Source organism: Vicia villosa, linkage group LG5, assembly GCF_029867415.1.
Source record: "Vicia villosa cultivar HV-30 ecotype Madison, WI linkage group LG5, Vvil1.0, whole genome shotgun sequence".
In the NCBI taxonomy this organism is placed as follows: Eukaryota; Viridiplantae; Streptophyta; class Magnoliopsida; order Fabales; family Fabaceae; genus Vicia; species Vicia villosa.
Genome location: NC_081184.1, coordinates 120356854 through 120370112, shown reverse-complemented (window position 1 = coordinate 120370112; position 13259 = coordinate 120356854). Strand labels below are relative to the sequence as shown.

Sequence of the window (13259 nt, the reverse complement as noted above, 5' to 3'; positions counted from 1 at the left end):
AATGGACTTTGCTAGAAATTCTATTGGTCTTCCCTACTATAGAATTACTCATTAAGGGGTTTTGGTTCGGTCCCCCGATTTCATCTTCCCTTTATCTTCTTTTTGTTTTAATATATTTTGTGGTGGCTCTGCCCACCTTTCATCTAAAAAAAATAAAAAATGCAGTCATTCTAAATTAAAGATTTTAGTCATTCTAAATTAAAGATTTTGTTTAGGGATACAAATTGTAGTTTATATAATTATATCTCCATGTGCTATCTAACTTGCTATGACATTACGCCATTTTCTTTGCCTATGACATTATGCTACAAGTTCTACATTTTTACTTGTTCTCTCATTAATCTCAAAATTGAACAAATCTTGAACTTTGTTATTTTGAGTTTTCAATTTGAATTTTAGATTTTAATTTCAATTTTGAGTTTTTTTTTCAAAGAATGAGTTCAGGATCTGTTTAAATGAGTTTTAATTTTTAATTTTTAAAATTATCTTGTAAATTAATTTTAAAAAAGAGTTTTGAAGAAAAAATAAAAAAAAGGTGAACACTCCGGTACCCTTGAATTTGGTTGAGTACCGGTACCTTCCTCCAATCAAATGAAGATATTCAATGCCACATCATTTTTTAATATTATTTTATTTTTAAAAAAATTAAAGTTTTAAATCAATTAACACTAAGGGTACCGGTATCCAACTCAAACTAAAGGGTACCAAAGACACATCATCATGTCCAATTATTAAAAATTGGTCTCAAATTAGGAGGGAGACTAAAACTCCAAAATATACTTTACAAAAGGGACTAAAACCCGAATTTTAAAATAAGGGAATTAAAATTTTACTAACTCTGTCGATATATGTTGACGATGGTGTCATCCAATGTCATATTGCACTTTTTACATTTTATATATGTAAATATGTAAAGATTTAAACACAGAGTAAGCTTCCAAATGAAATGAGATGATATAATTTACACTATTAAAGAAAGCGACGGAAATTTGTAAGGGACGCATTTAGTGACAAAAAATTATATTTTGATAAAATTTAAATAGTAATAAATATTAGCAATGAAATTTATGCTAAAAATATCTATCATATAAGAAAAGTCTACCATTTGAGACTTTCTTAGGCTATCCACATCAGCAACTCTTCTCTCAATGATCCACATCAGCTTTGGTGGTTACTACAGAATTTTTGATCCTTCAACTGCATGGTGGGCTGCGGCAGTTATGGCTGTGGAAGTTTCACCCTCACAGCTTCTCATGTTGCTGCAGTTATGTAAGGACCATTACTCTGTGCCTCTCCACGTTCCAAACTGCACAATTGCAGTAATTATGTGTTTAAATGGCTTGCCTATTTATCAGTGATTTCATTCTTCTCTTTCCATGCTTGCTAACTTCTGCGGTAATCATTCAGTGCAGTGTGAATTTGCATTATCATGTCAAGGCCTGTTGAGAGAATAGCAGAGATCAATGATGGAAAAGAGCTTTGGAAGATTGTTGTTAGGATTCACCACCGATGGAAAGTTGTCTCCAACAGCAAGGAACATTTTGAAATGATCTTTGTTGACAAATTGGTGATTACCCTGTTTATGTTTCAGTATGTTTATCATTTACCTATGTTTGTATAGTTTGAATCATTTGTTGGTTTCTGCTGCAGGGAGATGATATTCATGCTGTTGTTCCAGCACCGCATGTGTCGGTTTTCACCGAAAAATGCTTATTAGGCCATACTTATACTGTATCTAATTTTAAGGTGGTGCCTTATGTTCTGGCCTTCAGGGCATCGGGACACAGATATATGATAAAGTTTACTGCTGGAACGTCTGTTCTTGATGAAGACAAACATGAGATACCCCCGAAATCGATTTTATTTACAAGTTTTTCAGACATCATAACAGGGAGGTTTGACAAACATGTTCTGATTCGTGAGTATGGTTTTTGGTTTTTTTATTGTCTCATGTTTTGATGCATTATAGCCGTGTGAAATTAATAAATTTATTTCAGATGTCGTTGGAATGGTGGATAGTATTGGTTATGCGCAGACTGAGTCAGGTGCAAAGAAGCAGCAAATTAGCATGATGTTGCGTGATCACAGGTTTGTTTTTTTATACATTAAACTGCCTCATATATGAATCATGTTATATATCTTAATGTGTTGTGATCATGGTTTAGCAACAACATGTTGAACTGTACTCTGTGGGAATCATACGCGGATCAGTTCATCAAGTTTAACAAAGTTAGGGTTGCTGCATCACTACCTACAATTGTGTTGCTTCAGTATGCCAAAGTGAAGGAAGAAGGTTATTCCATGACTTATTTTTTAAATTAATACTAAATCAAAAAAATCTGTGATAAATATATTGACAAGGTGTAATTTGAATTTGCAGGAAAGTATCCTCTGTCTGTGACAAACACCTACAATGTGACCCTTTTATGTGTTGATGCTGATTTTCCGATCATGAAAGACTTTATTGATAGGTATGTTGATAGTGTCATCCATTTTATGCAATTATTTTTTTCATGTATGAATTTGATAATGATCCATGCTCTGCAGAATGCCTGAGGAGAGCAAGGTAACCCTGTCTGACCAAGTTGGAGGGAATTCCCAATATTCCTCCCAAAGTTCTGAAAATCAACAGCTCACTCCTGTGCAAAAATTGTTCTCAAAGGCTGTTGTTTTGCCTATTGCTGAGATTATTCAACTTACGGATGTATGTCTTTCTATTTTCCTATATTATCGTAATTATAACCTCATTGTTTAGTGTGTCACATGTTTCTGATTTTGGCGGCTATTTGTCCAGGTTACATTTTGCGCTACTGTCGCTACAACAAAATTATTAGTAGCATCTCCGTTTGGATGGTTCTATCGTGCCTGCCATATGTGTCAATCTATAGCGCGCGGGGACAGCCCCCCCTTTGAGTGTGAAGCTGGTCATGAAACCATGGCTGAAGTCCTTAGGTTTTAGTTGTTCTCACCTAATAGATGTTGTTTCTGTCATGTTTTTGATGTTTCTATGTTGTCGGCTTTTTTAACGGAACGACTTCTTATGATGTTCAGGTATAAGATTGAAATTGAGGTTACTCACGGGGGCCAAAGCTGCAATTTTGTCTTCTGGAACAGAGAATGTGAAATGCTGTTGGGTTTATCTGCATCGCAACTTCGTAACACTATGATTCAGGTTATATTTATATTGTGCAGACGAATTAGAATGTACTTTTCAATACTCTGTGTACACTAATATGGCCAGTTGTTTAAATAGGCTGGAATTACTGATCCATTGGACTTTCCGTTAGCACTTGATCAGTTGTTGAAGTTGGAAATGGCTATGAAGGTTAAGTGGCATCCACGCTGGAAGAACTGTTCCGTCGTTATGATTATAAAAAATGATCCTATTATCCAGCAACTTAAGGAAAAATGGGGAACAGATGACGTCAGCTCTAATAAACTGACATTTGTTTTATAAAAGAGGACTTCATATTATAACAATTTTTGGCCTGATTTTGTTTTTCTTTGGTAAATTCTCAAGGAACCTATTCCAATCCAAACTGTCGTACCTGATACTCTGGAGGTAGAAATTTTAAACTGTGTATGCATTTTTTTGCTTTTCCTGTGATTATGTTATATTGAAAACTGTGTTTAACAATATATAGATTAAAGAGAGTGTTGATGAAGCTAAAACAGATGCCAATGAAGACTGTGAATTGGTTACAGTAAGTCTCACTACAACACACTTACCTACTTACATTTAGATCAATATTACTAACACTTACCGACTTACATTTATATCAATATTCCTAACTAAGAGTCTTCATCATGGCATTGCAGGACCTGGAAATTACATCTGAACACAAGCCGGATGCTGTCACACCTGGTGGTAAGAGACATCTTCCTGCTGCATCAAGTGAATCTATTGATGGGGAACTGTCATCAAACAAGCTGAAGAAGATAATTAAAATGGAGAAGATTGATTAGGAATATTTTTATTTTGTGTGTGTTTTGCTTAGGTGTTTGTTATAAAAACTGAATGTTAGTTTCCTTTGCTTTTAATCATGTGTGTGATTTCATTTTCTGTAATAATTAGTGCATGAATACTGGCTATGTGCTTCTGTTATGTTCAATTTGATTTAAGAATTATCAATGGTTTCTTTGGCTTATTATATTCAAATGATTCAAATTGAACTACATATTATATATACTATTATTAATTATTTTGATTCTTTTTGATCATATATCAAACATTCCATTTTAACTATACCTCTTATAACGGGGTGCTCCTTTTTTTATTATTTTTAATGTTAGTTACAATAATGATGTTGCAAAGAACGGTTTGTTTGGATTAGCAGAATTTAAGTTTTCTGTCATTACATTGTAAACTAAAACATGGATTGTGTCTCACAAACAAACACCAGGACTTTTAACATTTGACTATGTTAACTATCAATAAATAATTTTATGTCTGATCTTACTATAATGTTGATACAATATTATGGGACAGATTTCATTTTAACTAACAGCATATCAGAGCGGATTAATAGAATATAATAGGAGAACTTAAAAAATTTGTCCCGAAAACGATTATAGATTAGATCTTCCAGTGGTCACAATATTACTGTGTTCACATTTTGGATAAAGTGCTTACAAAATAACATGTAGCAGAATATATATAACACAATGTACCAAAATAACATTCCCAACATATAATGTAACCATTAAAATTCGGGTATAGTACACGGTTTGCAAATAGCAGCAGTTTCTTCATTGTCTTTCAACCTTCACATAGATATACAGAGAGAATCGCAGCATACTCCACGCTATTGTATCCCCATTACGCAGGTTAAGAGATTTGGCGAATTCGTACCATCCCAGGGCCATGTACTTTTCATATGGCTGGGGTATTCCTTTTCTGTTAGCTTTGTGAACCTGACAGGTAACAATGTTCTTCGTCCTCACATCCAGCAGGTTGATTTCATCTTGAAAGCGACGGAGGCATCTTTTGGCGATTTCCTTAGGGAAATGCTGCATACAAGAAATAAGGTAACTATTAACGATATATACTATTTACATTTTCAATAACATGCTGCAAATATTCAAATATCTCCTTACCATTACATTCTGCTGTGTAGATTTAGCATTTGTAACATGGGTGTTCCAGAAAAATTTTTGAGCCCCTGTAGAACTGTCTACAGTAATGTCTGTACCGACCTTTGCTTTTTTCACCACTTTACCCTTTTGTTTCTTACCCTCTTTTGATCCACTTGGTTCACCAACTTCAGAAACTTTGATTTCATTTGTGTCAATGTCTGTTGATTCCTCTTTTATCTTTACAGGTCCTGCATTGGGATTGCTTTTAACCATTGCGCTATTTTGTGCAACAACATCAACATTCGCCACAACACGATCAGCAGTGACATTGCGCTGTTTATTCCTGCGTTTTCTTTCCACCTTAGGATCGTACCCTGTTTCCTTTACCAAATCTTCTATGATTTCCATTGCCTGATCATCGCTGTTCCAACATCAAATATGGATTAAAAACAAACCGCATATGAAGCATTCTTTACTAAGCAATAGTCATATGCCGAGCAACGACGGGATATGAAATCCAACAATAAAAACCAACAATAGTCATTCAGTCACATTTGATTTCTTGACAAATACCACACATAATACAACATTGCGCTATATTGATACTACACCCATCACTAAATGTTGTTTAGTGTTATTACCACACTACCATATTTTGTATACCGGTATACCCTATTTTCTACCGCAAAGCAATGGTGAAATAAAATTATCTACTCATACCTGAAATCATTTTCATCATCAGAGGGAATACGCACAGAAGGACCACCGTGTGAAGATGCCATTGTCGGAACCCTAACCGCAGGCAGTTGCAATGCTAAACTTCTATTCAGTGCAATAGGAAACAAGTACTTGGTACATGCAGAAAGTGGGTTAACTGTTCAGTTTCTATTTACTTATAATATTAGTTTTGACTTAAAGTCTTTTTAAAAGAGTAACACATCCATCAAATAAAATATTATAAATAACCTGTATAGATTAAATTAAATACATTTAACACACACAACAGTTATAAGGGAGGGATAAGTAGTAATTTAAATCTATAACCATCATTCTATTCATATTCAGTTCCAATTTCATATATATTCAAGTATGAAAGAAAAATTAAAATCAATACTGCATTCATGACATTTGAACCCACCAATTCCCCTTCAATTAGAAACTGTAAACTTTTAGTATTCAAAATCATGAAGTAGCATGCTATACATCTCATATTGTGTGCATAAATCTATACAAATCAATCTTATTTGTAGTATTATTATTCATCCTACTTTTGTGTTTGTGATGGAAACAGATGTTGTTAAAAACACTGCTCCTCAAACATCCATTGCAAGAAAGAGGAGAAAGCTTATTCTTAAAGCAAAGAGGGATTATCGAAACCGTGTCAGATCAAGCAACCTCACTTCCCATTTAAATCATAATTTTACATCTTCTGTAACATATGAAACCACTATTGAAACGGCTATGGCTAGAAAGAGAAGGAAAATAATCTTGGATAACAGAAAAAGATTGAGAAATTTGTTCAATACTGAAGTTAGTAGGGTTCAAAATACGAACAACATTGTTAGTCAAAGTCAGAACATGGATCATGCATCTACTTCAAATTATAATATGTCAAGTCAGTCCATGGATCATCCATCTACCTCAAATCATAATGTGTCTGTTGAATCTCATTATGAAGACAATGATGACTCCAACTCTGACAATAATTTAAATTCTTCTAATAGTTCCGGCTCTGACGAAGATTCAGACCCGACACAATTACAGGAGGCCCATCTTCAAGGTATTTCCATATCATACACTGATAACCAAATGATGTACACTTCTTCTGTTAATAGACATATTCAGTATTGTGGTTTCTTCTTTCAGAATATTACGATATTGGCGACCAAAGTTATGAATGCGCACACTGCCAAGCATGTATGTGGTACCAAGAAAAAGTGAATAGACACAAAATTACAGCAACTCCTCGCTTTTATCGTTGTTGCCGTGGAGGAAAAATTGTTCTTCCGTTCCTTGAGCAACCTCCACAGGTGTTGCAAGATCTTCTATTTAATAACACATATTCAGATAGTAAAAACTACCAGGCTAACATACAAACATACAACGCAATGTTCTCATTCACTTCCCCTGGAATGAAGTTCGACACAACATATTCTAAAAGAGGTGGACCCCCTACTTTGAGACTGCAGGGTCAGACCTGTCATCGAATTGGTACACTGCTGCCAGAAACAGGGGAACCTCCGCAATATGCTCAATTATACATCTATGACACGGACAATGAAGTTGAACACAGAATAAAATGTTTCAAGTAAGCATGCTCAGACATAATTACACAATTGTTTTATAAAAATATTATGTTAAACTATTTATTCATGGCTGCGAAAAATAAACAGGGACAACAAAGGCATCGAGCGACCGGTTGTCAAAAAGCTCAAGATGATGTTAGATCAGCACAATGTTCATGCCAAAGCTTTTAGAATGGCAAGGGACGTTTTAAGGACAAATTCTTTCACAGATTTAAAACTCAGGCTTATTTCTGATAGATCCGAAGATGGCCGTGTTTACAACAAACCTACTGTCTCAGAAGTGGCTGCACTCATTGTGGGAGACATTGATTCTGCTGATAAAAGGGACATCTTAATTCAGCGCCGCAATGGTGGTTTGCAACGAATAGATGAGTTTCACCCAGCATATTTGGCTTATCAGTATCCTCTTATATTTCCTTATGGGGAAGATGGTTACAGGAAAAATATAATGCACAGATATCGCCATGAAACTGAGGTCACTAAGAGAAACCGTCAAAGCATTAAGGATTGGTTTTCTTACCGGTTACAACAACGTCGCAAAGAGGCAAAAACACTACTTTACTCAAGACGCCTATTTCAACAATTCTTAGTCGACGGCTATGCTATGATGGAATCCGAACGACTGAATTGGTTGAGAGATAATCAGTCGAAATTAAGAGTGGGCAAATATAATAATTTGGCCGCTCAAACTGATGGCGATACAAGAAATGAACACCAAAAGCGAGGAAAACGAGTTGTTCTGCCATCAACATTTGTTGGTAGCAAGAGATATATGGATCAACTATATTTTGACGGTATGGCCATTTCAAGTCAATTGGGATTCCCTGATTTATTTGTTACTTTTACCTGCAACCCAAATTGGCCTGAAATTAAAAGAGCATTGTCAGGCACAGGTCTACAACCCCATGATAGGCCAGATATCATTTCAAAAGTTTTCAAAATAAAGTTTGATACCCTCATGGATGATATTACAAAACACCATGTCGCGGGAAAAGTGATTGCATGTAAGTTGTTTCATTTAATTATACTACTTTTCAATCATGTGTCTGTGTAGTACCAAAATATTACATCGAACTAACTTTCAATTTAATAGATATGTACACCATCGAATTCCAAAAGCGCGGATTGCCACATGCTCACATCTTGATATTCCTACACCCTAAGAGCAAATACCCAACACCATCTGACATAGACAAGATCATTTCTGCTGAAATTCCCGACCCGACTGTTCATCCCAATTTATACAAATTGGTTAGGGCACATATGATGCATGGACCCTGTGGGCTTGCTCGCGTGACCTCACAATGTATGAAGAATGGACGATGTTCTAAATACTACCCCAAAAAGTTTATTGAAGACACTATTGTTGATGCAGAGGGATATCCGCTGTATAGGAGAAGATCAAAAACCTTCACTATTGAAAAAAATGGTATCACCTTGGACAACAGACATGTGGTTCCATATAATACCAGATTTCTTATGAAATACCAGGCACATATAAACATGGAATGGTGTAATCAGAGTACTTCCATAAAATATCTTTTCAAATATATCAATAAAGGCTATGACAGAATAACAGCAGCAGTTTCAACAAATAGCAATCAACCTGTTGATGAGATCCAACAATATCTCGACTGCAAGTATGTCTCACCCAGTGAAGCATGCTGGCGCATTTACTCTTAGAATATTCATGGCAGAAAACCAGCTGTGGAACGTATGTTCTATCATTTGGTTGGGGAGAAACCTATATACTATACAGATTATGCACGCATGGAAAATGTGCTGTAAACTGCAAGTGTGACTGAATCAATGTTTACTGCATGGCTGGTAGCAAATGCTAAATATGAAGAGGCACAAACATTAACTTATGGTCAGTTTGTCTCAAAGTTTGTTTACCACAAAAAAAAGAGAGAATGGAAACCGCGGAAAAAAGGCTTCACCATTGGACGTCTCATATGGGTTCCGCCAACAACTGGTGAACTGTTTTACCTGCGCATGATGTTGACGGTGGCAAAAGGACCAACAACATATGAGGAAATCAGGACCGTGGATAACATTCAGTATGATACATTCAGAGATGCATGCTTTGCAATGGGATTTCTTGAAGACGACAAAGAATACATAGCTGCTATAAAGGAGGCAAGTCATTGGGGGACTGGTCATTTTCTTCGAAAACTGTTTGTTATCATGCTTTTGTCTGGTGCTGTTAATCGCCCTGCACATGTTTGAGAACAAACTTGGCTCCTATTATCTGATGGTGTCTTACATACACAAAGAGCATTGGCTGCTAATCCAGGTTTGTTAGACATAATAAAATAGCAAACAAAACAATTTGTTAATAACAACCTACAGATGACTTACCAACAGTATTATAACTCAATTTCTCATATCAATGCAGAATTGGACCTCACACAAGAAGAGTTACAAAATTTGACTTTAATAGAAATTGAGAAACTGCTTCAGGCAAATAGAAGGACACTAAAGGATTTTAGTCCTATTCCATATCCGGATGCTTATGTTCTTGAACAGTTGGGAAACAGGCTCATATATGATGAGCGTAATTATGATACAGCATCAATGAACTCAGAATTTGAAAATCTGTTTGCTGCTCTTACAGGTAACTATTGCGTCAATTAAATTCATTTTATTTTACACTTTGAAATTCTATGAATCAATTATTCTAACACCGTTCTACAATCAATATTATGTTCCTAAGATGAGCAAAGAAGTATTTATGAAAAAATCATCCACGCTGTGGAGTCTCAAAAACCTACGGTTTTCTTCCTTCATGGTTATGGTGGTACCGGAAAAACATATATGTGGAGAACACTCGCAGCTGCATTAAGATCAAAACACGATATATGTTTAACTGTTGCAACTAGCGGTATAGCATCATTGTTACTTCCAGGAGGTAGAACTGCACATTCAAAGTTCAGGATACCGGTACCAACTATGGACAATTCTACTTGCAAGGTTGAATTCAACGATGATGTCGCAGACATGTTACGACAGACAAAGCTTATAATATGGGATGAGGCACCAATGGCGCATAAGTATGCAATAGAATCGCTTGACAGAACTTTGAAAGATGTTATGAGTGCAGACAAAAATTCAACTGATGTATTCGGTGGAAAGGTTGTTGTTTTCGGGGGCGATTTCAGACAGATTTTACCTGTCGTCCCCAGAGGCAGTCGTTCCGATATTGTACACTGTGCCATAAATGCATCTTACATATGGCATTCAGTTGAGGTATTAACATTGACAAGAAACATGCGGCTACGAACAGGATCAACGCAGACTGACAAAAATGAGATAGCACAGTTTTCAGATTGGCTTTTAAGAATAGGAGAGGGCCGAATATCTGAGCCTAATGACGGCACCGCCGAAATCAACATACCACCTGATATTCTGATAACAGAATTTGATGATCCAATCGTGGCCATTGTCAATAGCACATACCCTGATTTCATAAATAATTTCCAATGTGTTGATTACCTTAAAAGTCGAGCGATACTTGCCTCTACACTGCAGATTGTTGATCAGATCAATGACCATATACTTAGCTTGATGCCAGGTTAAGCAACAAAAATATATAATTTAATGGATTATATTAATCTAATTTTTGCTTTTACTAATTCTGTTTGGTCAACAATGTAGGAGAGATTCGTGACTACTACAGCGCAAATTCAGTTGACAAGTCTGAGATTCATGACCCAGCAGTAGTTGATATCCTCACACCAGAATTTCTAAGTTCCCTCCGAACATCAGGATTGCCAAACCATCACTTAAAACTAAAGGTTGGGACAACTATAATGCTCATGAGAAATATAGATCAGGCTGAAGGTTTATGTAACGGCACAAGGCTGTGTATAACAAAGATGGCAGCCCATGTACTGGAGGCTTCAATAATGGGTGGTAAAGGTTTGGGAAATTTGGTTTACATACCTCGAATGGACATGTCACCATCCCAATCACCATGGCCATTCAAACTCAATAGGAGACAGTTCCCTATTATAGTTTCCTATTCTATGACAATTAACAAATCACAGGGACAGTCATTGGATAACGTTGGTTTGTACTTACCGAAAGATGTATTCACACATGGCCAGATTTATGTCGCATTGTCAAGAGTAACAACAAAAAAGGGAATCAAAATACTGATACATGATGAAGAAAAGAAATTCAGGGAGAAAACTACAAATGTTGTGTATAAAGAAGTTTTTAACAATGTCTAAGTTTTTAGAATTGATCAGAGTAAATCTGTAACAGCGGTAATCTATATTAATAACAGCATATTAGTATTGCAAGTAACTGCTGTAATATATATTACTAACAGCATATTAGCAATGTAAGTAACAGAAATAATATATATATATAGCATAACATCTAAATACCAAAATCTTATATATTAATATAAAGGTGGACCTAAGTCCACCAGAAAATTACAAAAAGTTAAACACTTAGATACTTATAACAAACTTTGACATCATTGTCAATATTTCAACATTGTTACAAGTATCTCCTTGCTGATGGGATCCTTAACGCTGAAGCCCATAGAGTCTCCATCAAGCAGGCACCTTTCCTTGGCAAATTTGTACCAACCACGCCCTAAGAACATCTGACCCTTTTCGGTATGATGAACTTCACATTCATACCTGACTTCCCTTTCCCAGTCAACCAAATCTACAAACCTTGCTCCATGGAGCCAGCGACTTGCCACAACATGCTCAGGAATTTCCTGCAATATTGATATAAAACAACATTAGATAATCCCATTAACTGTTAGGGAAAGACAATAAGCTTAAAACGAATAATAACTTACAAGAAGACATGACTGAGCCATCTTCCCGTTGGACACATCTTGCTTCCAGATACAATATTGTAACTTAGCAGGCTGTTCTACATGGCAACTAAAATCATCAACAACAGGTTCATGGCATCTGGAACATTATACAAACAGACAACATGGTCAATAAATAAATGTGTTATCAAACATCCTAAATTAAAACATAAAACGTATACTCAACATAAGCTAATTCAAACATACACAGAGTTATCAGAGGTGACAGCTTTCCCCACAGCCATTTGGTTGACCGAGTTTTCTTCACCTGCATGCAACCATATATAACTTTTAAATACAATATGTAACAGAGCAAACTTTCAAATGATGTGTTTACCTTTACCACTCACTGCTTGATCAACTCTTCCTTCCATCTTTTCAGAAATTCGCAGCTTACACTGTTGATTGCAGAGTAATGATGAATGCTTCAGTGTTTAGTGCTATCAAACTATCTGCACATTACTTATATAACACTCTAAATGGACTCTTCACATACCTGCTACTTTTCCACCGTCCAATAGAAATCAATGCAATTGTTCAATTAGTCTTCTTTGCATTTACATCACTTCAAAACAGTTTTCGTTTTATTTATATGCCTCACGAAAAACAATAACTGCCCATAACCCAATTGATCTTTCACATCCCAATATAATATAACACATTACAACTATTTTATAACCATTTAATATTATCGTACTACTCTTTAACATATACTATTAAATTGAATTTTCAACTATTCATATGTCCATTGTTGTGTGTTTACCTATTAGATTTAATAGCCTACCATTTACAGGAGCCATACCCCAACTTATACCAACAATAATGAAATTAGGTTCCCTATTCTGATCAAGTTTGATAGATATCTGATAACACGATTTTATATCGTATATTTAGCTTAAAATCCATAGATATTTATAGCATTTTCCGTTTATTATGTTAATTTATTATGATATTACGCGAGTTTTTGCTTTGTTTCAGGTTTTACACTCTTATTATGCCGAATTGTGAAAAAGAGAAGAAATGGAGCCAAAACGACC

The 13259-nt window shown here is 35.5% G+C and overlaps 3 protein-coding genes and 1 long non-coding RNA gene across 4 annotated transcripts; all 4 read left to right on the top strand.

The window, feature by feature from the left end:
* Positions 1-1121: 1121 nt before the first annotated feature.
* LOC131607148 (uncharacterized) lies at positions 1122-2248 on the top strand. The gene is made up of 4 exons (XR_009285212.1): positions 1122-1269; positions 1408-1567; positions 1651-2088; positions 2166-2248. It is a non-coding gene; the product is annotated as an uncharacterized LOC131607148 (long non-coding RNA).
* A 203-nt stretch (positions 2249-2451) lies between these two features.
* On the top strand, positions 2452-3457 carry LOC131605287 (uncharacterized). The gene is made up of 5 exons (XM_058877660.1): positions 2452-2471; positions 2548-2704; positions 2795-2952; positions 3052-3172; positions 3254-3457. The coding sequence occupies exons 1-5, from the start codon at positions 2452-2454 to the stop codon at positions 3455-3457; spliced, it is 660 nt and encodes a 219-aa protein (XP_058733643.1).
* Positions 3458-6357: 2900 nt separating this feature from the next.
* Positions 6358-9065, top strand: LOC131605286 (uncharacterized). The gene is made up of 4 exons (XM_058877659.1): positions 6358-6856; positions 6943-7384; positions 7470-8386; positions 8476-9065. Exons 1-4 carry the CDS (start codon positions 6358-6360, stop codon positions 9063-9065), a joined length of 2448 nt encoding a protein of 815 aa, XP_058733642.1.
* A 1134-nt stretch (positions 9066-10199) lies between these two features.
* On the top strand, positions 10200-11617 carry LOC131605285 (uncharacterized). The gene is made up of 2 exons (XM_058877658.1): positions 10200-10956; positions 11040-11617. The coding sequence occupies exons 1-2, from the start codon at positions 10200-10202 to the stop codon at positions 11615-11617; spliced, it is 1335 nt and encodes a 444-aa protein (XP_058733641.1).
* Positions 11618-13259: the final 1642 nt, after the last annotated feature.

Coding starts and splice junctions, on each gene's coding strand:
- LOC131605285 (XM_058877658.1), top strand. CDS start 10,200: ATGTGGAGAACACTCGCAGCTGCATTAAGATCAAAACACGATATATGT. Junction 10,957..11,039: donor TATACTTAGCTTGATGCCAG/GTTAAGCAACAA, acceptor TCAACAATGTAG/GAGAGATTCGTGACTACTAC.
- LOC131605287 (XM_058877660.1), top strand. CDS start 2,452: ATGAAAGACTTTATTGATAG. Junction 2,472..2,547: donor ATGAAAGACTTTATTGATAG/GTATGTTGATAG, acceptor CATGCTCTGCAG/AATGCCTGAGGAGAGCAAGG. Junction 3,173..3,253: donor TTCGTAACACTATGATTCAG/GTTATATTTATA, acceptor TTGTTTAAATAG/GCTGGAATTACTGATCCATT.
- LOC131605286 (XM_058877659.1), top strand. CDS start 6,358: ATGGAAACAGATGTTGTTAAAAACACTGCTCCTCAAACATCCATTGCA. Junction 6,857..6,942: donor ACAGGAGGCCCATCTTCAAG/GTATTTCCATAT, acceptor TTCTTCTTTCAG/AATATTACGATATTGGCGAC. Junction 8,387..8,475: donor CGCGGGAAAAGTGATTGCAT/GTAAGTTGTTTC, acceptor TCAATTTAATAG/ATATGTACACCATCGAATTC.